This window comes from Numida meleagris, chromosome 5, assembly GCF_002078875.1.
Source record: "Numida meleagris isolate 19003 breed g44 Domestic line chromosome 5, NumMel1.0, whole genome shotgun sequence".
NCBI lineage: Eukaryota > Metazoa > Chordata > Aves > Galliformes > Numididae > Numida > Numida meleagris.
The window spans coordinates 48000748-48024185 of NC_034413.1; the positions used below are offsets into that span (position 1 = coordinate 48000748).

General features: G+C 38.9%; 1 protein-coding gene across 7 annotated transcripts in view; it reads left to right on the top strand.

The window, feature by feature from the left end:
* Positions 1-21327, top strand: part of PDE1A (phosphodiesterase 1A) — a 218950-nt gene extending 197623 nt beyond the window's left edge. For 6 of the 7 annotated variants that reach the window (XM_021398637.1, XM_021398636.1, XM_021398635.1 and 3 more), the window contains 4 exons: positions 944-1131; positions 9769-10044; positions 17244-17363; positions 17699-21327. In XM_021398637.1, coding sequence (XP_021254312.1) covers positions 944-1131; positions 9769-10044; positions 17244-17320 — 541 coding nt within the window. In that variant the 3' untranslated portion in view covers positions 17321-17363; positions 17699-21327. The remainder of the gene's footprint in view (positions 1-943; positions 1132-9768; positions 10045-17243; positions 17364-17698) is intronic. The other variant, XM_021398641.1, reaches the window with a different exon arrangement.

The following is a 23438-nucleotide window of genomic DNA, read 5'->3' on the forward strand; positions in this document are numbered from 1 at the left end:
GAGCTAAAATTGCCTCTACTTATATTCCACTTGTGAAATTTAAACACACTATAAATGAGATGCAGGGTTTTTTTTGTTTTTTGGTTTTTTTTGTTTTTCTTGCCTGTCACACTTTTCATTTTTGCATCGTGATGAAAGGTGTCTACAAAACAGTCATGGGTTGATGTGATTACCTGTGCAATGCCAGAAATAAGTTTGATTTTTATCCTTAAAAAAAGAAAGAAAGAAATGAAAAAAGAAAAGAGAGCTCATTCTGTTTTTACACCTGGACGTGTATCTGCATATTCACATTTAAATAATCAATTTGGCCTGTACCTTACCTTACTTGTAGCATAACTGCAGTAGCATGTAAGTAGTGACTAAAGCAAATTTTTTCTTAATAATATTAATATAGTAATGGTTCTTAGTATTTCAGTTTTTCATATTGTTTAGAAGGATTGCATTTTATCACCACTACGTCCTGCTTTGACTACAGTCAGTCATGTACCATGAAGAGAATTTTTAGATGAAACTAAATGCATTTATGTGCCATATCCTGTCATTTCTTGCTTTTTTTTAAATGGCACAATAATTAGCAATCATGTATTTTTCCTGTGTGCCCCCAAATACCATTCATTGTTTAAAAACATAGCTAAGAAGCTGCTCCAAAATAACTCCATAAACATTCTTTCAGGATCCAATCTACAAGAAATGTATTTTCAGCTGTCACTTTGTTTTTTTCCCTCAAAGATTTCCTGGAAAAATGTCAGCAAGAGTAATTCTCAGGTTACAGCTTCATGAGTTCCGGAAATGTCGTGTATCTTAGGCATTCTTTGGTGAAGACACTCATCTCTACATAGTGATTACATGCAGGTTCTAAATAATTTGATTTAAATTAACTGCTTATGTGTTTTTTGAAATGCTCTACTGTGTATATAATTCAGGATTTTTTTTCTTTCTGCAGCCAGAATAATTTGGGAGCAGTAAGCAATGTTGATGCACAAAGACGACACAATTTTAGAAGTACAGCAAGTGATGGAGCGGCTCACACAGAAAATTCCCTGGCAACTGTAGACCTAAGAAGCTTTAGGGACAACTTGATGCAGATAATTCAAGCAAACAAAGAAAGATGGAAGGAATTAGCAGTCGAAGGTATGATACACTAAGAAGGAATGTTTTTATAAATTACTTTTCAAGACATCCCCTCATTTTGTTTTTGAATTTCCCTCAACCTATAAAAATAGTTGTGTTCATGTATTTTATTTCATATCTGTTTAGATGACCCTGCATATAAGGTGTATGCAGGTATAAGGAGATGTAAGTTGCCAGGGCATGAGAGGAAATTATACCGCCTGTACAATAAGGCCCTGTGTTGCTCAGCTTATCTTTAGAGGGCTGGTTTAGAAATGTGCATTCTTGCACGTTTAATCATAACTGATAATGACATCCACCTTAAATGCCAAGATCAACAGTTCAAAGTATTGTGTGCTACCACGCTTCTTAAAAAATGTGAAAGATATACTTTCTATTAGAAATGCTATTTGTTCCACACTGTATGGAACAAAATTCAGTATTGCAGGCTTCTTGGGATTATGATGTAGGCAATTATTTAAATGATACAGTGAATGGGAAGATTTGATCTATCACAGAATGTATTAGACGCAAACAAGGCTGAAAATGACTCTTGATTTGCCAGCTGATAGTTAATAAAGCCAAGCCTACATCGTGCGTCTTAATTTATGAGCTATACCTGAAAATTGTCCGGAGTTGCAGTCATCTAAGTAAAATGATTTGTGATAATTGTTGGGTGAACACAATTTATAACCTTGATCCATGTTAATCGAATGCCATTTGGGAACATATTATCCACACAGTCTGTGCTGTTTCCAAGTAAGCGCCTGGAACATTTTAGTATAGTGTTTCACTGCTGGGACTTGTCTCACTATACGTGATCTTACACTGACTGCAGGGAATGGCATACTGGTACTCAGTGCCAACTTTGTCTTTCATCCCATCATCCACAGCAGCATCTTTTTTTTCTTGAAGGCAGTGCTAAAATCTCATGTAGTGCTAAATTGCAAATTAATATTCTTGTTAAGAGAATACTAAGAACAAGCTTCTGTTGCATCTACTGCTAACCAGCCATTTTGATTTTGTTACATCAGCATTCTGGTGTATTGTTATGGAGGTGTACAGTGCTATTAAAAAGATAATTCCTCCTTCATTTCCAGCACTTTGTAGTGCTCTATAAATTACTGATAGATTCAGTCAGGTAATGCTGGACTATTGACAGCCATTGAAAAGACAGAGCTTCTCACAGCAAGAGGTCTATGAATTCTCTGGAGGAAGTGATTGTTTCTCCATACAGTCAGTATTATTATTATAAGGCCCAGCAAGATCCAAATCCAAGAAGTCAAGCATGTTTTCTGCTGTGGGAAACAGAGTTGTTAGCATTCAAGATCCTCTTCTTTTTTGCCATAAACCGAGGAAGTACGCTTAAGTATTTCCTGAGCTGAATTACAGAATTGCAGAAGAATATTTACTAGGAAAACTGACGAGTAAGTGAAAGAACGTGATGTAGAGGCCAAAATAGCATGAAGATCTCCAGAGTTCTTGGTTAAGATTCTAGGGGACCTTGTGAATAGTTGAGTACAGATTTCTGTTTTGTTAGTACTCTATCTGAAATGCTAAGTCACAGCTTAAAAGAGTGATTGAGCACCTGGTGAGAAGGCAGGGTCAAGCCAGGGGAGCTCAGGTGCATGCAATGCCCCTGAGTGACTGGAAGGGGTGGAGCCAGAATCCACCCCTTCCCAGACCTCATTTAAGGGTTGGCAGTGGAGGCAAGGGCATCTTGCTGGAGATCCCTGTCTACCTGAGGTCTTCTGAAGGTAAGAAGCTTCTTTCCTTTATTTCTCTGTCCATGGCTGTTGCATTTGAGCAAATTCTCCCTTGCTGCAGCCTGGAACCTGGCTGTTCTGCTGTCATTGCTGTGCTTTCCATTGCATTATAGTACACAGGCACTAAGGTTTTTAGAATAAAAGCTACGGGAGGTTTTTGTAGGTCTGTGAAAGATAATTTTCATTCACGTTTTTGGAAACTAATATTACTTTTACTCCATGTATGGGCACAGAGGGTTGCTGGAAAAGAATAAAAGAGTTTATCACTAAGTGAATGCAGCCCTCTGTGGAGCAGTACCTGAGCTAGCACATATGTTCCTTTTCACATAAATGGGGAGGGTATCTTCCCCAGTTGCTTGGGATTAACAGTGTATCTGCTCTGAAGCTGTACTCTGTTAAGGCTGAAAATTCTTAGAGTGTGCAAAATTAATGTGTAGTAATCAATGAAATAGTTTTAAACTCTTTCTACTTGAAATATCTTTTAGATTGTACTTGACTAAGTTTAAGTGAATAACATGAGAACTTGAACTTGAGTCATTTTGTCCTATTCTGTCCAGATCTTATGCTAGTTTCTCTGACTTTACTGCTTGCTGAGAAGTTATTAGGTTGCTCTGGGTGTGTGTATGAATCTGTATTTTGTTCTTATATTAGTAGGAGCACCTACTGAGGGAAGGAATATCAGTACAACACTGCTAGGTGAAAGGAAAGCTGTTGTTACTACAGTAATTCCTAAATAGGTAACTTATTACAAACCTCAAAGAGCTGAGGCTGCTGAGAGGGTGACATGCCTGAGGATAGCATGCCTGGTGGTAGGCAGCTTGGCTGTTAACATAGACCTCCAAGCACTTTGAGTGGTCTGTGACTAACAGTACTCCTTTTACAAGAACCATCTGCATTCTTGTCTGTGGGTTTGCAGTCACTCAGTGCTGTTTGGAGACCTCTAGATTAGTTCACAGACTTAGGAGAAGGGTTGTCTCTACAATATACAGTGATACAGATGCGCAAAAACAAACAAGCAAAAAACAGAAAGCTAGCAATGATCTTATGATTTCCTGAGCAGGGATTGCACTTGCTCTAGCTTCTCACCTTAGCAGGATAAGGCCACAGGTGCAGCTCTGTCTTGGAGGCAGTTCTGTGGAGGCTGCAGGCCTGAGGTAACTGATCTGATTCCTATGCCCAGAGCAGAAGACCAGGACACGCTGATAGGATTGTTGATAGGAGATCCAGCAGGTCCAGATGCTGCTGCTACCCCTCCCTGAAAAGATTCTGGTGAGACTGTTGACTCAGAGCAAGCAGCTTGGTTCAAGGAGCAAAGTGCTTTATTTTGAGGAAGCCTGTATTAGCAAGGAAACCATTTATCTACCTAGGCAGCTGTTTGTGAGCTTCCTTAACAGAAGGCTCTCAAAATGAGGTGGCTCCATTTTGCTAAAAAAGGCCGTGTCTTGCATAATTGATGCAGAGGAGCTCAGTGCTCTATAGCCTAAGGGTCCTCAACCTTTCACCACTGGAGAATTAGAGGAATATTTCTCAGGCCTTTCAGGGAATTTTGTTAACAGGGAATTACCATAATGATCAAACATCTGGGATTCTAATTTGAAAGTGCTGATGTTTAATTAATATTTGAAACCCCTAATCACCAGATAATCTGTCATTGTTCAGCACAACACAATGATAAAGAGACCATTCCGTCTCCTGATTTTTTTTTCAACACATAATGGTGTTGACTGCTGCTATTTGAAAGTGTGATGGTTACAGCAAATTAGCAGCAAAGATTAGTCTGAGAGCTTGTTCCATCAGAGATATTTACTAAGTGATTTTTAAGATCTGTGAGTTACTGACCTATGAGAAATAAGGGAGAGAACTTGTTTTGAAAATTTAACTAATGCAGTTCTACTCAGAGCATTAAAAAATTATCTTGACTTTACAGTTGAGCAAAAAAAAAGACACAGACAGCTTAGGGCACTCACCACAGGTCATATAGTAGAAGAAGGGAATGCAGTGTACAGACCAAGGGTCCAGATGCCAATTGGATGGGCCCATCACTAAAACATGGAGATGTTCCACTGTGGGATAAACAACCAGTGGTGTTATTCATAGTTCCCAGTACTTCATTTTGAAGGAAGAAGAAAACAGCTTACATCTTTGCAGTGTGGATCAGTTTATTAGCTTTTTTTGCATTTTTTTTTCCATGGGCTGCAACTTTGAATAACAAATGCCTCTTCTGAAAGACCCCTGGATCATACCTGCAGGCCTCCCTCAGGCACTTCTAATCCTGCATCCTTCCAGCCACAATAACCACAGAGTTTAGCTCCATTTTGCCTGAAAGATCATCTCTGCAGACTCCCTAAAAAGAAGAGAGTCACAGCTGCTGAAATGCAAAAATCTGATAGCATGTTAATGTGATTTAGCAGCCACCAAGGTGGTGGGAGGATGTGTGTGACAGTCATGGAAATCAACTGACAGTTTGGCGCATGAAATCTACTCTAATAGACTGTTTTAATCTGTAGAGCAAAATAAATTCAGAGGGCTAATGGAGTCCTGCCTAAGACCAAAGACAGTGATTTTAATTATAGTGCTAAAATGCTTCAACTACAAGTGGTTTTTGAGCTAACTTAGAAAAGAAGAATAAGAAGAATTAAGAATACTGGGAAAAGAATTTTTCTGAGGTCTGAGTAAGTGCAGTGAATAGGCTGAGTGTCAGGAAATGCTTTGGGTTGGTGTTGCCTCATAAACCAGATCGAGGAATAGTAACTGAACTCCACAGCAGAACCTGTTGCACATCCCCGACAGCATGTACCAGAGCCATCCTGTTTCTGTGTGGGGCTCAGAGCACCTTCCTCTCTGGCAGGCTGAGGGTGGCGTGTCCTTCTTGTCCCCCAAGCCCTGGAATTCTGGCATTAAAATCCCTACACTTTCAGCTGAACAGTGAAAGGGAAGCTAAAAGGTGGAGGATTATTTTTAACCAAGTCCTTAAGTAAAAAGATTTGATGGCTAATGAATCGTTTTGTTATATTTGCTGCATGACATGATGCTGTGATATCCGGCACCACCAGCTTACATGGTTTGCAGTAGTTTTTCATGCTCCTATAGCTGTGATGAAATCAGTGTGAGAAGGTGAATGTGGAAGGAGTTGGTGTCTAAATAAGCCTGTGGGTTGCTGCAATCTATTCTTGGATTTGAAAAGAAAAACACGTCACAGTTGTTTGGGAATGCCTGGAAATTTCTTTGAAGAGCACCAGAGATACCAGGATTGGTCCTTTTATTTTCTGCACAGTTTTGGTGTTTACCACTGCTCTCTTCCTCCTCTCTTTAAAGTGGCAGATGTGAGAATGTGTCATCTGGAAAGATGGCATTCCTTCCCATGTTGTCCTGCATCCAGTCCTTTGGCACTACTTTGTGAATTTGGTTTTTCCATTGAAAAAGAAAGCAGGCAATCCACAAAATCAAACAGCTTGTGGTAATATGCAAAGGGAGTCCATAACACCAAGTGATGCTGTTGTGGTTTAATCCTGTTGGTGGCTCAGCACCACACAATTGTTCCATCCCCCATTCCTAGTGGGATGGAGGAGAGAATTGGGAAGAAGTAGAATGTATGAGTTGAGGGGGGGGGGAAAAACTATTTACTGAGATAGAGGAAAGGAAAAAGGATAATAGTTATGACTATATATAATTTTCACTTTTTATACATATAAAGTGATGCACAAGTAATTGCTCATCACTCCCCAACCAATGCCCAGCTAGACCCCTGAGCAGCGGAAGAGAACCAGATGAACTCCCACCTCCTTCACAACTCCTTCTGCCTGATGTCATATGGTATGGAATATCCCTCTGGCCAGTTTGAGTCAGCTGCTCTAATTCTGTTCCCTACCCCCTCACTGGACCCTTTGCTGAGAATGGCCTTGGCTCTGTACAGCAGCGCCTAGCAGCAACTATAAACATTGGTGTGTAATCAACATTGTTTTTCTCTTAGAACTAAAAACATAGCATCATACCAAACACTCTGAAGAAAACAATTCCATCCCAGCTGAAACTAAGACAAGCATCTTTAATTAAAATCACCAAGTAATTGCATTCTTAGTGAAATAGTACAACTTTCCTCTCTAATTCACTACATTGTGTCTTTCCTTGAGGGGAAATTATTGTAGCTTATTTCCAACACAGACAATGAAAACTATGATGTGATAGTTAGATGTGATAGATAGATGGGCAGCTACCCCAGCCCTTTTGTGTTCAGCTGTGAAACAATCCCAGGAGGGCCTGTGATCAACAAGTGCAGTTTTTAGTTAAAGAACCTGAACTTACAGATGCTTATTGAGCCAAAAATAGAGAGTTCCTTAATGAAAGGAGAGTTGTATTTGGTGAAAAGGGTAGATAGAGAAGTCATCTTCAGTGGTTAACACAACAAGCAAACAAAAACAACTACAAAACCCTCAAAACCTAGATCTACTGAGTACTAGAACATTTCAGCTATTCTGAAGGTTGGCTGTTACATCACAGCTCCTGACAGCTTTCCAAACAAAGTGTGGCAATTACTTTGCCAGCACCCCCAGCCTAAACACATGAAATGAAATGCACCACTTGTGCGGTGCTTACTTACCAGATGATATTCCTTATTCTTATGAAGGACTGTGATTTATGGCAGGAGTTCAGGAGTTGGAACAGAAGTCCCAAAGAGAAGAGCATGACTGACTGCTAGCAATCTCCTAGGAGAGGCTATGTTTTATAGACTAACATTAAGAAATTTTGATGATCGCACTTGCTTTCTTGTAAGGAAAGCCAAACCATTGAGAATATGTAAATAAGGCTGGCTCCAGGCACTTTTCCAGAACTGGAACAGAGAAAGCAAGAAGAGTAACAACAGTAATGCCTGCCCTGAGTTTGCTGCCCACCTTTATCTGAATGAGAGCAAATAAGTCAACATTGTGACCAGGAACTATTAAATGAATACTATGCTTATAACAAATTATAAGCAGGTTTGTCCTAACCTGCTTTGGGCAGATCTGTTGTTACCTAATTTTGTTAAACTTGCAATGCAGGTTGCCCCATTCATTTGCTGTGCTCTGTTTCCATCTCTGGTTGGCTGTAGTAAGGTGTGCCCACAGGGGAGCAGGAACTTGCTCTTCCTAAAAGTGCAGTGTGGGATGTGGGCTCACAGTCCTCTGCCCAAAGCAGTTAGAGCCTATGGCTCCATCTGCCCTGTGACACAGTGATCTTGTCCAGCCCTCCTGCCGATCTGCTCCTCTTACACTAGTAACATTAACTCAGCAGTGCCTCATGTGAGTTTTAGTTATTCTCTCACTGTCTGGTCTCAGCCTCTTTTATAGTCTGCTTAATATTCCTGTTCCAACTGTTGTAATGTGAGCGAATTCAATATTACAGTTTTAACAACAAATATCTAAATCAGTAACGGGTCGATGTACAGTCAAAGGCACTTCAAAGAAACCTTTGGGCAAACCTGACTCAAGTTTTTGCTCATGCTGAGCACAGGAAAAAAACATCTCCAGTAAAGTCTAAATAAATTGAAATATATATAAACAATCAACATATTTTCTATAAGCATTACTTTATCTTACATTTTCAGATTTTCTTTTTTTATGTGTGTGTAATTATATTTTAGCTTTCCTTTCCTCAACTTACTAATGTATTTGAACAACATCTGAAATGATTTTATCACTGAATTTCCTTAGGTTTTTTACAAAGTTAAGGAAAAATTCTTGTAGCTCTGCCGTATGGGGGCAAATATAGTTTGTAAATAAGTTTCTTGGGGCAAAAGCATTATGTAGGTAGGTTATACCTTGAATGACAGATGCTATAATAACATATCTGGATTAAACATCAGATTTGCTTTAAGCTAAGCATTCTTATTTCTCAATGTCTTTATCCCAAACACCTCCTTTTAAGTATTGTTCAGCCTGCAATGCTTGCACTTTTTAAATTGGAGGAATTAGAATCTTTTATAGTAGTATGCAGATTCTGAAATCTGAATTCATGAAATGGATTCTAATAACAACAGTAATAGTTCCTCCATGAAATTTCTCAAATTTGCTATTTCTTGATTTTCTTAAAAGTATGCCAGAAAGTATAATATTGGTTATTTTTATCAGACTTTTCACCCTATGTGACTTTTCCATTCTGTGTTCTTCATCTTTTTGTTTGTATGACCTCTCTGTGCTGCTCTATTCTGTCTCCTTTCACTCTGGGCCATTTCATTTCTACTTTTTCCAAGTCTCAGCAATAGAGCATGCAATAGAGCCTTCTGTGAGCATTTTTTTTTTTGCTCCTGTTGCTGTTGACCTCTGAAGCAAGATTTTTTTTTTGCCATATTTTTCCTTCTCATTCTACATGTTCTGCTACCCGTGAAGTCAGCAGAAATGGATTACATGCATATAGACCTCTGAAATGGGTTTCAGCTTAAGCTATTAGTTGCCATGTTAGGCTTTTCCAGCATGAGGGACAAACACCCTTCAGTGCTGATGCCTCCCTCTTCCTGGAAGGGGGCTCCCCTCGACACCCCTTCTCTGTTGCAGAACTGGTGAGCTCTGTTCCTCCCAGTCCTATCGTGGTAAGCACCCTGCTGGTGCTTAAGCATGAGGCCCTCCTATTCCCATCCTTCAGCTTACAGTATATTTGCTGCTGCTGCTTGCCTCATATTACCTCCAGATAAAGAAGTACAAGTTAGAGGTAAGACCAGAAAGCAGACTGCTACAGCTCAGTTGCAATAGTATAATCAGGACCAGGATCTGACCTATGTTTAACTCACCTGTGCACCTGTCCTCATGTAGAAAGTTGATGGTCACAGTGTTCCCATGTGCAACTCAGTCACTACTCTGAAATCAAACAACTGTGGCATATCCTTCATATCTAATTCACATGTTTTGTTCCCTCTTTGTAGAAGAACTTGTGAAAAATGTTGATGAACAGGAAAAAGACCAGAGCAGAAATTCCACAGATGCACAGTTACAGGAAGAGGCAAGAAGCAGACAAAATGAGAGTAGTCAGGGACGCGATGATACAGCCTGTCTTCCCAGACCTATCGTCCTACAAGTAGTCACTTCCAACACTTCTCTGAGTGATGAATCCAACTCAGAAAAATCCACTAACTCTGATCCGAACCAGAAAGATCTCACCGATGCCCAGCAAGAAACACAGAATACAGACCCACTGAATGGTAATACTTCATGAGAAAGCACCAGTCAATCTAATGAAGCTGTCCAGGGCGAAGCGGCAGCAGTGTGTGGTATCTCCCTGTCTAACTTCGACAGTGGTAAAATATTGAAACAAGGTGTTGTAAAACCTCCTGCGTAAAAGAGTTTCTTCAGGCATGTGTAGAAGCAAAAGTGTCCTACACCCATGAAATTAAGACATTTGATATAAGCAAATATCATCTTTTTGATATTAGTTATTTGGTATCTAGTAGAAAGTCCTTTACATGGAATACTAAAGCTATTAGTTTAACAGAAGAATGATTTTTAAGTAATTTAAAGATGTGTATTGTATTTGCAGTTAAATAGTAATTTGTTACTGGATAATGAGGTAAGCTTCCAAAACAGAAGTATTTAACACTTGCTGTTATAATAGGTAATTTTTCTTGTGTAACTAAAATGCAAACCCTTAGCTGAGGCACCTAGTATGACTATGATGTTGTAAACCATATCCATTGTACAATACAACGTGAATTTTGAACCAACTTTGATCAATTTAAGAGGATGTGATGTGCTAACGGTAGTAGGCATGGGACTGGGTCATCCTCTTAAGAAAGATCAGTCTCATGGCTGTAATCTGCTGGACAGGCAGAGTAACCAAAACATTCCTATAATATCAGAATATTTTTTTAGAATGTATGTATTTTATCACAAGCTGGTCATGATTTGGTATATGTTCATTGTATGATGTTATCAGTTCAAGATGCCCAAGCAATCTGAGTAGATTTTATCAAAGTAAGACAAATGAGTGTGCATTTTTATTTTATACGGTCTGATAGTACATTGTTAGAATATGTTTGAGATACTAGGATAAAATAGGAATAATTGAGCCATATAATGGCACTTGTTTTCCTCACTTCCAGTTCTAATGCTGAGCTTGTTAATGCTGATACAACAGTAAGAGTAAGCTTGGCAATATTGTGCCAGAAGTATGGTGTTGTCTGAGCAGCAACATTAAATGCTTATAAGGCTTAATCTAGATATGAGTATATGACTTGGCATATTTCTAAATGCTCCCTTTTATGGAGAACTTCCACTTATTCTAGAGTCCAATGCTCCACTAATTTCAGTGTTCTCATGCTTTTGCTGACAGATTTTTTCCATCAGCAATAACAGATGGTTAATTTAGGGTCCTAAATCAAAACATTTACACAAAAATTAATTCCACAGCATTTGAAGTTGTCTAGCAATTGACATTCTTGTCTTTGTGTATTTTTTGGTACCATTTTCTCTATTAATGCCCAACTTGAAACCTAGAAAAGTTTCCCATCTCCTGTGTGTGAGAAACAGAAAAAGCTGCATCTGTTATCTTTCAAGCTTAAAAAAAAGATATTTGTGGTGTAGCTGTCATTTTTCTGAAAATAAATAGTTTTGGTAGTGTCCTGAATGAAAAGCCAGGGCTTTTACAAGGACATCACTCACCCCTTGCATCACTAAAGAAGCAGCAGTACCTAAGCTGTGGGATAATAGCAAGGCATGGAAGAAGGAGGGATAGATCCGGAGACATAATGCACCAAGTGATCAACCACACAGTAGGAGGACTGGCATATTGTATTTCAAGACAAATCCAGGTGTTGAGCTGTGAGCTAGCACACACTTAACTGAGATCCCCCAGCTTACACCTGAACCATAGCAGATTTTGCAGCTGATAGCCACAAAAAGTTGTGGTGTAATCATGTACATTTCACTTCAGAAACTTAACATCTGTACTTGAAAAATGTAATCATCTACAGAAAGATCTTTGCAAACAAAACGGAACTGAAAGGATTTTTCTCCAGACTGCTCTGTGCTGTAAGCTGTGCCTTTTTTTCCTCCTGGTGAGGTTGAGAAGCATGGGCTACTGCTCATGCTGTTAACAGAACGTGTACCCAGCTATAGAGAGTTCTTCAAAATATTTTGGAAGCTATTCATCTGCAGTAGTTTGTTAATGAATGTAGGCATCATGGGGAATGATACTGTTATTTGGAGAATGTCTGTGTGCCCAGTTCTTTGCATTTTGCTTCTAGAACAGTGACTTCTTGTACAGTTAGACCTGGAAACCCTCATTTTTATTTTTTTATTCTAATGAACACGTGCATCCTTGGTCAGGCAATTTAAGCCTAAAATGATGAAATGTTGTGGGTTTTTTAGTTTCATGAACCTTTTGTGGACCTTGCCATAAGTAATTCCTAGTTCCACCAGCCAGAAAACCGCAAGATGAGGTGGATTTCTCCTATGCCTGAAGAGCTATTTTCTCATTTACACTATTGCAAATATTTGAGTACTATAATGCATAGAATAAGGGTATTGATTAGGTTTCCTTTTTAAAAGGCATCTGATATTTGAAGGCTTTTTGTTGTCACTTTATGTAACAGATACTTCTGTTCACTGCAGTATGTTAAATTGACTTGGCCATCTCCTTTGTGTTCATATTCCAACAGAGAGAAATCACAGGGAGGTGGACAGCTTGCTGTTTTGTCTGGTTTCTGTTGCATGTTAATGATAAGCTGAGCACTCTCTGAACAGGATCTTTTAGATATTCTGCATACTGAGGGTCTAATGTTTGATACCAAATTTATTTATCTGAAGATATTTGATGTTTCATTGCCCCTGCCCATCTCCACTGAGCTTTCTTCCACTGTGGAGTTTCATTTGTTCAGTCACCATGTCATTTATGTTTTATTTCATCAAATAGTTTGATTTACACTTTAATAACATTTCATTCTTGCATTTTCTCTATTTTCTCCAAATTTAAATCTGTCACAGGAAACTATTTTGAATACTTTCTGATCTTTTGAAATGACTTAGAGACATTGTGTCATTATATTCTTAAAACTTTCTGTTCTAAGGACAGAAGGTCAGCCATGTTGCTATTTCATTGACAAATCTGACATAATATTAGAATCTTCTAAGTCAGCTGTAACCTCTTCACAGAACTTTATACTTCTAATAAATCTTAGAGGAGAATTAAGTTAATTACTCAACAACATTGTAGATGATATAAGTAAAAATATATATAGTAGGCTTTTGTTGTGCCTGCAATTAAACCAGCATATTACCAGAGGCTGGGGCACCAGACTTTCTACAAAGCATGGGTCCTGGTTCTCTGAGGCAAACTGAATTAAGAATGGGTTTCAGCAGCAGCTTCAAGTACCTCTGCAGCAGTAGTGCCACCGTGTTGCAGCTAGTTGAAAAGAAAAACAAAGCAGGAGCTCTGTATTGAAATAGCTGGCAATCTTCAATACCAAAGGGAATCCTCAGGCTAAAATGTATTTCTTTTACATTAGTGAAATTATTTCTTATTCTTGTAAATTGAAGGACTTTCCTTGAACTGTCGTTGTTGTTTAAATGTACATAACGTAAGTGGCTTTGCATGGTTTTTCATGGCTGCATTGTGTGTAGAGGTTGGTGTCTAATACTGCAATTTCAGGATGTTGCTGAACTCTACTGGATTGGAGAGTCAGCCATTCATGAGTAGCATCCAGAATACGGTACTTCCCACTTAGCATGTATTTTCCAAAAATCAATGGCATTTTAAAATCCCTTATGAAGTGCAAATGATGAACTTCAAAGAGACCTTTACATGTACCAAATATGTATCAAATCTAAAATTGCTGCTGGTTTTCCTGGGTGAAAATTACTTCTCACTATGTGAGAAACATGATTTCACTGAACTTATTTTCCAATAGAAAATGGTTAATTAAAACACTTAGGTTTTTTTAGTTGTGTAATCAAGTGAGAAATGCCTTAAACTGACATATGATAATTTTTTAAATATTTTATTTAGAATATCTTCTTAAAGTAAAAATAAGACTACAAAATAAATTGGTGTTGCAACTTTTATACAATATTCTTCACTATTTTTATATTCTGAATTAGTTAAGATTAAAAAAAAAATGTTTTGCAACAGCTCCAATAACTTTGCAGGAGAATCAGAGTGTATGATGACTGATGAGCAGTGACTGCTTGTCAGTGTGAGCATTAGGAATGCAACATGCTTATTCTCGGAGTCCAGCATCATCCAGAGGGTGGAAGTGTTAGGATAAGGTATTCTTTGTGCACGGAATAGGCCACACCAAAGGAAAACAACAATGCGTGTGTCCTCTCCAACATTTATATAAGTTTTAAATCTCAAAGGAAGTATGAAATAGGATGTACTGTGTCATCATAATAAACCAAGTGTTCTTTCCCACAAAAACATTTTCTCCCTGGGAGTAAAGAGAGGCTGGGGAAAAATAACACAGAGTGATCAGGAAGAGTAAAACTGCAAAATAGAAATACACCAAAGTATGCTTACATGCAAAAATAAATGCATGTAGAAATGAAAACAAATTGTTGGGAGAGATGCTACCTCATGGCGGATACCAGGAATTGGAGAATTAAAGGGAATAAAACACTATGTATCTGTATTCTGTCTAGATTCTGCCTTGGCCAGAAACAACAATTAACCTTAAATGTTATTTTACTTTTCTCTGTTGCTCCTCCACGTGGTGCAACAAGTACTTTTCCATTTAACAACCTAAAACCTATGGGTTGGCTCTGACATTTCTTACTTTTAACACATGAACATCAGATAGGAGCAAGTAACTTTTGTGCCTTTACTCACCTTCACAAACAAGTGGTGTCTGAGATGACCAAAAGGGAGAGCTGTGCAGGTGCAGCAGTGTTTGGCCTAGCAGGAGCTTTCCCTTCACAGCACTGCGTCTCCACCTCTCACTTCTGTGCCCCTGCTGATGGCCAGCAGACCCAATCAGGCCACTTCTGAAAATAAAGGCAGGTATTTTCAGCAGAATCCTTCACTTGCAAGCAAGTAGAAGGCATGTATACATGACCTTAATTTTAGTTTGTACATTTATCTGGGCGTTATGAACATGCCCTGGAAAAAAAAGAAAAGTTACCACTTTCCTTTCTTTGTGTCACCCCTCTTTCTCAGTTCTTATTTACCACCACGTTTTATACCAGGCCATTTTCCCCTGTGTCCTACTCAGAGCAAAGGGAGAACTGCTGGGGGAGCTTGGGCTGGAGATGCAGCACCGCTCCCCTTCCACAGTCTCACTATCATTTAATTGCATGTTACAAGATTAAGTGGAACTGTTATAAGGTGATTTTAGTTAAGTGATGATTTCCTTCTCTTCTGAGTGATTTATTAACTGGAGCATTAATTTTAAAAACTGCTTATGTTTAATTAAACAACTTCATGTTTCAATGATTTATAATGGCTAGTTGGCACACTTAACTTTTCACTCATGATGATAGCCACATTAATCCGTAATAGCAGAATGTTAAAGGGGACAATAAATCTGCAGTAAAGCAGGATCTGGGTAACTTTGTCCTGAGTGACAGTAGAGGACTGTCAAGCACAGTGCATTGCACGGAGCAGACACTCATGGGCAGCCTAGGTAAAGCTGCACAAGCCCACAGTAACAACACAGCAGTTTAATTTATGGCAATGAGGGCAACATCACCTGTGCTGTGGCAATGCTGGTGGCTGCTCAGCCTTCTGGGTACTGGTCCCATGGTGCTGAGCAGGTGTGGATGGAGGCTGAGTACTTCAGTAGCATTAATTGCGCACCCTGCATACGGGTGGCAGTGGGAACCCAAAGGAGGCATCCATATCTGTGTGGGGATGAAGATGGAGGGACGGAGACACTAAAGGAGCAGGCAATGTGGTAATAGAAAGGATAGGGATAAAAGCAGTCAGCAACTATTTGGAGGTTTATACGTGATGGATGTACTGCCATGAGGAAACTGAAGTGTGGCTCAGAATCCAGTGTTCAGTTTTTATGAAGACTAAGCATCCAAAGTGTCTGTTCGTGAGGCCTGTGCACAACGTTCCCAACGTTCTCTGCTACCCTGTCAAAGCCAAGGACGACAACTAAATATTTAGATCAGTAGGCTTTACTTTAACACCCCTCTTCTGCTTTTGTTTTTATGGATAATAATAAAAGTTTTACTAAATCCCTTCAAAAACAACTGAAGGCAGGTAAAGCTGGAGGAATTTTCTGTTGTAATTCATTTTACTCCGGTTCTGAAACTTTGAAATCCTTTCAAGAACTGGCTGTCTATCTCTCACCCACATTGCATTCACCTAAAAACAATGGGGGGAGAAAGCCTCTTTGGGGGAATCTGGCCCATCTGCTGATGGCTGCGTTAGAGTGGGCAGCACCCTGGCAGTGAAATCATTGGTAAAATCCAGTAATGAAATTCTTGCTTGTTTGCTGTGATGCTGTGGTGAATTCAGAGCTATTCATTTATTTTCTTTCCCTGTGTTCATTGTCATGAGCTCTTTTCCCTTTCTAAACTCTGAGTTTCTTCTTCAGCTTCAACTCACCGTCAATTTTCTTTTCAAATCACACATCATCTGCTTTCCTTTCTAGCTGCTTTTACCTTTGTCTTTCAAAAGTTTTCTCCATCTGCTTTTTTATTTCTGTAGCTTATCCCCTCCTCTCAATGTATTTTCTCTACTTTTGATACTTCTGTGGCCTTCCTTTTTCACATTTTTAAGTCAGTATTAGTGGGATCGCTCCATCCATTAGTTAAAGCTAGAAGTTACCGCACAGTTAGCAAATAGCTCTGAAAGTTTGCTGCATTCCCCCCTGTAAACTGTAATCAGTTTACAATTTTCCCAGCTGTACTTATTCAAGGAACAGCTTAAGCAAGAGCTCAGTATAGTGACTGGAGATTTGACATTTGTACTGTCTGACCTAGTTTGAAATCTACTTGTGCTGCTTGGTATCATATTCCACATCTGACTGAATTAACTGAATTTTCAAAACTTGACATTGGCATCTCCCACTGTCTGAGAGAAATTTGTGCCTATTTTGGTTGACTACATTGAAGAGGATTTAAACTGCACATCTCTGCAGAGGGTGAATTCTGATTTTCAGTAAATTAGAATATGCAAAAAATACACTTAATTAACACTCATATTGCTGCATTTTTGTTTCATGGTGTAGTCTATTGCTTTCATTCTATCCTTTGCCCTTTAAATCATAATGATTAGTCAATTAAATCCAGTATTTACTATGCTGAGAAAGCACTTAAAAAAAACTTTGAACGAACCCTCACTGTAACCTTAAAAAAAGAGAGGAGGAGGACATTGCTGCCTGTCTAGAGCTCTGCAGATGCTATTAATTTGTTTCACTTCCTTGCTCAAGTTCTCAGTAACATTTTTTTTTTCTTCCAGGTGAGCCTAAACACTGTAAGAAAACAGAAGATATGGTAAAAGCCACAGAACAGAATCAAGCACTGGTACACAACTAGATTTACTGCTTATTAAAAGCTTCTGACATTTCTGGCAGGACAGGTACTTTTGTCATTTCTTTCTTATAGTGGCGATGGTTTTGCACCATAAAGATTGGCTCATTGCTATTATTATTCTCTTTGTTCTATTCTAGTTGTGGGTTTATTACAAACTTTTGAAACTGGAGCATGTTGCAACCCACTTTTTATGTCCCTTTTGAAGCCAGTTGACCGTAACAGAAGGGAAAAACAATATTTTTGTATATCAGAATTCTTAAAGCGAGACAAAATAATCTTGCAATAAAACATCCTCAAGTCAAGTATGTTGAAAAATAGAAATATGTGGTAATAGTAGTAAAGATCTATTGTTTATGAGTTTTCACTTGAACTCTGTTGCAGAAGAAAAAGAACACTGTTCCTACCTCCGTGCTCTCAGAGGCTGTTATCTGTCAACTTAGATGATCTTGTTTCTGTGGAGAGTGATTGGGCAAAGTGATCAAAACTGTAAAACTTCAAACCCTGAGCTGGGAACTCAAGGCACCGAACAACTCTCAAGATTTCAGTTGTATCTGTTGTTGCTATTTCCTTTGCTATTCTGCTTTCTTAAGCTAGCCAAAATACTTCTTCCAGCCAAAGTTGGACCTCGCTTTGTTGCATCACTGGCATCAGACATTTCCAATTAATCATGAGACATGTGAAAACATGTTAAAGATCATCTGCACTGGATTGCTGTTACGTGTCACTGCCACTGGCATCTAATGGAAATAGAAAGTCAAAATAAGGTATTGTCATAGACACTTGTTCATGCAACCATGATGTATGCAACATGGAAGTTCTACTTGTTAGTTTCCTTAAAATATCTGGAAATTGAAATATGTGGACTGTGCAGGAAGTCATAGAGTTGTATTATTGAGCCTGCATGAATGATGACTCTTTCCCATTGCAGTGTCTGCTATACGGAGAGAAATGGTGTTTAACAAATCAGTATTTGAAATATCTCTTTAAAATTAATTAAATATCACCCAGTATTATGATTGAAACATTCTCAGCTCTACAGTGTTTGTCAGATGTCAGCACTGGTGTCAGCTCTACCATGAAGCTGGTGCTTATGGTTTCACAGGCAGAAGAGACTGCTACACAAATACTCAAAAACTGCTGCCCTCCAGCAAAGCGTTGTGTTGCCTCTGGAAGGTGACACTGAGGCCTTATATAACGAGTTTGCTCAAATGCAGAGTTGACAACGTGGATCCAGCAAACTCCTCCCTAGCTTTGCTTCATTCGAACACCAGAGCATCCTTCTCTGAGAGGCGGCACAAGCGGAGCATGCAGGCACTTACCTCTGATGTCTCGGAATGAGTCCTGCAGCCCAGCTCTGCCCGGAAGAGGCTCCACATTCATCTCTGCTCCCCCTGAGCTGCACGGGACCTCATGCAGCCTGCACCCAACCTCACTTCCCTCTGCTGCGGCCAACCAGGAACCTTCCTCCCTCTCTTCGCGTTGTACTCTCCTGGTTAACTTGGGTCACTGCGTTCCCCATTCCCGTTTTTGGACCCTGTATTACCTCACTGACCAACAAGTCTGCAATCAGCCATGGTCCACTCGGAGGCAGACTTGTGGGGCAGCATCGCTCCCTGCTGTGCAGAGCCCTGGGTGCTGCTCATCTGCTGCTTCAGGGATCTAACTAGTGCTCCCGCATACCACACGCTCAGCCTGCAGAGGACGTGTTTTTGTCCTGGCCGAAGAAGGAGTAGTGAACCAGCCACACCATACTGAGGGGCACATACGTCTCTTTTCCTTTGACTGTCTCCTTTCCGACAGCAGAGTCATTGAAGTTGAGCTGGGAACAATATGAGCTCTGAGCCCTGGGATAAGGGCATGCCAAAAGGTGGAATTTCAGTCATTGAATATGTAAGCCATATACACACTATGCACAGTTAGAGTGCATAGTTTTAACTTAAGAAATGTTTGTGCATATAGGTTGTAAAAAGTGCATTTAAATTGTTTTGTGTATCTGGTCCAGGGCTTGTATTTGGCATGGACAAAGTTCTGTACAGTGCAGCTGAAGAATGAAATGTTAACAAATGAAATTGTATCATATATGTTATAATGCAATCGATATTTTTTGCTAAGAGTTAAGAATTTATATATTCTGGCAGTGTTTGAGCAAATCCATAGTAGCCTGGATCACTCCATGCACCTCTGCATCCATTATGGGGAATGTTGGACACATTTTTTTTTGCTTTATAATGAAATATTTCTTAATGTCGTCGCACCAAAAAAGAAACATATCATTTATATCAGACTCTTTTTTTTTTTAAAGTGTAAATTGCCATATGCTGTGGCAGTAGAAAACTTTCTTGTTTAAGATCTGATATCTTTGGTCTTATGCTTTTTCTTTCAAAACATGGGATCTTATTTCAGATATGTTGAGCATCTGCAGTTTCCACCAAATTTAAAAAGTGCAAAAATTGACAAATATGTTTTAAAATTAGGCCAGCTACATCTTTGTTCATAACAGTGTGTTCATCAACATTGTGATTTATGATTCATTGGGAACAAAAATTTGGAGCAATCCAAATTTAAAGTTTGTATTGTACTTTCAATTTCAGACTTCTACCATTGTTGAACTTGACTTTTTCTTTCTGTATCTCTGTCCTGTCGTGATTGATATACTCTGCAAAAGTCTTCTCCTGGAAATACAAGCAGAACTTACAGCAGATTCTGCAAAGCTCTAGGAGCATCCTGTGGGGCTTTTGGTGTCCTGTGGTCCTCCAGAAGGTAGGAGGAGCTCCTGAGCTCACAGGAGGCACTCAGTGCCTGCTCAGCTCCTTCGTTAATACAGAAATGTGATTTGTGTATAAATAATCCTACTTCTTCATTTTTATTCAGTTTTAATCACTGTGGTAGGCATTACAGAAATAGAAGAGTCCTTAGTTTTCCTTTAAGGTCAGATAACTCTCTTTCTTCCTTTATTCTTAGCAAGGTTTTATCCAGACATGACCCAAAGCTTAGCGTGTTGTTTGGATGAGGAGAAATTTACTATGGTGGAGAAGACCATAATAACCAACATGTGTCAGTTCAGGCTTTGACCTTGTGTGGAATTCACACTCAGAGGGCAGAGCGGCTTCTTGTTGGGGCCTCTCCCTAGCAGATGTTTCTCTCCAAACCCCGCAAGGCTGCGCTACCAAAGCATTGCATGGGGCCATAAGAACTCACTTGTGTTTGTATCTGCATCTCTCCCACAGCATAATGGGCATGTACCCCTGCATCGAGCACACTGAGGAGCTGTAGCTACAGATTTGCCCTCAAAAATTTTATTTTGCATTTTTATCTTGAGATATCTGATAAATATATTACGTAATATTGTTATGGTTTATGATCTAGCCAGTATTTTTTTATTTAATTTTCAACAAGGCAATCTACAACTGTGTGCTTATATTCTGCTGTATTTGTCCGTATTTCCTATGATGATATTCCTAAATAAATTTGATTTGAGGGCAAGGATTGTGAAGCTCCTGAGTGTTAGTTACAAAACTGCTTGACTGAAGCATTTGCTTATTTGCATACAATTGTCTCTGAAAAGTGGCAGAGTGCAGATGGCTGTTCCCTTGCCCTTTGCCTGCCTGTCGCTCCATGCTTTGTCCATGACTGTGACACTTTCCTGCACCAACTCACTTGCATCCTCATGACACCCTTGACAACAATTTCTCTCAGTGTGCTTTGCCTTTTTAACCTTTACTACTAAGTCAGCCCTCACATGAAGGAAATCGTAACCAATAAAAAAGTATTTTTTCCCAAATCTTTTTACCATGGGCTGGCACTGTTCATGTCAGCACCAATTCTTCAGAATGGGTACAACTTTCAGAGGCATCTCTATGGCATGGTGCAGACTTAATCAGCAGAGTTCAGTGGAGCAGGGCCTCATCCTACTACAACTGGAAATCAGTGGAAAGAATCCCATTGACTTAGACTTGTATTTCACTCTAACAAGGTGCATGATGGCAATAAATCAAGACAACTACATCATATCACATTCTTTGCAGTTTCTTTCTCCCAGATGCTGTCTCTCTTTAGTCACGTGCTCGGATGACTTTCATCTGTTGTATGTATGCCAGAAGTCAAACAAGTCACTACTAAGACATCAAATTAACAAATTAATCAAGATCTCTAGTGGAAATGTATAGAATATATGTTTTTAACTGACTATTTGTGAGAAAGAGTGAAATGTAAGTATAATATTAACATGCTTCAATAGCAGCTTAAAAACACCTAAGGTTACAATAGTTTAGACAAGATTTGTTTGAGAGAGGAGTTTATCCAATTGTAAATCAATCTTTGAAAAATCAAATCCTTTAAAAGCTAGAAAATCCTAGAAAAAATGAGTAGAAATGGCATTTAATGCTGTAAAGAAAAGAAAGTGACATCTCTCAGAAACATTTAGGCAACTTCCCAGGGATAATTTTACTCTCCTGTTCATTTAATTATTTAGTGTGTCTCAAGAGACCTTTTGTCCGGGCACAAGGAAAAACATTCAGAATTTTTACAGAACCGCGGACTTCTAAGTAGTCCCCTGGGAATGAAGAGACAACTCATAACGACGGAGTTATAAATGTGGAAAAAAAAAAAAAACACCTGTGCTGCAAAACACTTCCCTTCTGCTCAGGAAAGTCCTTTCCCTACAGCCCATTTTTATAGGGCAGCAAAGGCACTACTCCAATAAGAAGTGAGGGTGTATAGCTCAGCTCTTCAGTCAGAAGGAAAGGTAGCAAGTTTAGGTGTTTGGTAAACTGTCAGTTATTTAAGTAATTAAGCTGTTGAAGCAAATTAAACTTTGCAAAAAAAAAACCAACAACGACAAACACAAAACAAACAAAAAAAACCCCTCAACAAACCAAAGAACAACCAACCAACCAAACAAAAAAACACCTCAAACCCTAACCTCTAAGAGAAAGCAGGAAGACTACCACCAACACTTCTTACATACTGATTGATTACTGTTGGAGAACTTGTAATTAGCTAATTCTGTTAGATAACATTTATTTCTCTGTTTTCCGCTGTTTTACTGAGTGTTTTCTGCAGTAGGAGGAAACATTGATGTTCCATAGAAGACACTACTGAAATTTTAGTTGCTTTTAATTCTTCTATTGAAATTATACTTCCTTTTCTTTTATACCCCTCTCTTCTGAGAGAGAGTTATGTTTTTCTTTCCAGTCAGAAATGAACATTTGCCTCTATTTCTTGAGGTACTCCAATAGTGTTCAGATGAATGAATTTGTGTTGAGCATTGTGACTTGATGGATGATGCATCTGTTTTTTTTAGCATTCCTGTCTGAGGAAGACCCCTATTTGGCTAGTTGCAAGGTGGTTTGAGTTAGGACAGAGCTGTGACTGCAGCCATAAATAGTTCTGATGGACATGTATATGTTCACAAGCAAATAATGTGCATGAGACCAGAGCTACAGAGTTGATATTCCCAGCAAATGAGAGAATAAAAATGACATGATCAATTTAAATATTATTTATAATTGACCTTCATGTCTGTTTTTAATATTCAATCTGCTGAGTGTTTAAAAAAGCAATTAAAAGTCCCATATAATGTTAAAACCCTTGATAAATGTAATAAACAAATGACATATTCAAAAGAGAGAATCTATGTCCCATTAGGAGAGAAAAAGAAAGATGAGAGCAACATATGGCAGTATAATTAGCATGATTATGGAAGCACATCAATAGAATTTATGCTGCAGGGAAAATGTAATAAGAAACCAACACACTTTCCTCACTGCCTTGAAAACTGCAAATATCGCTCTGAAAGGGAGAAGATGCAGAAAGGCTCTCTGGCATTTAAAGCTCTAACTTGTGTTCTTCTGATTATTAAAGATGCACACAGCCATCTGCAAACCATTTATTTTTTGCAGAGTTCACATTGTCCCATTGCTTTGATTAATAAGGAGCGATATTACACCTCAGCTGCTTTTCAGAAAGATGCTATTTTGGAAACCTAATTAATACTCACTCCACTGTTAGCTTGAGGTGTTCGTTAGTGCCAGATACTGAGTTCTTATTTGTTTCTCATTATGTGGAGAGTATTGCTTCTCAATGCCAAGGTTTTTGTTTTGCACTTTGGAATAACCTTTCG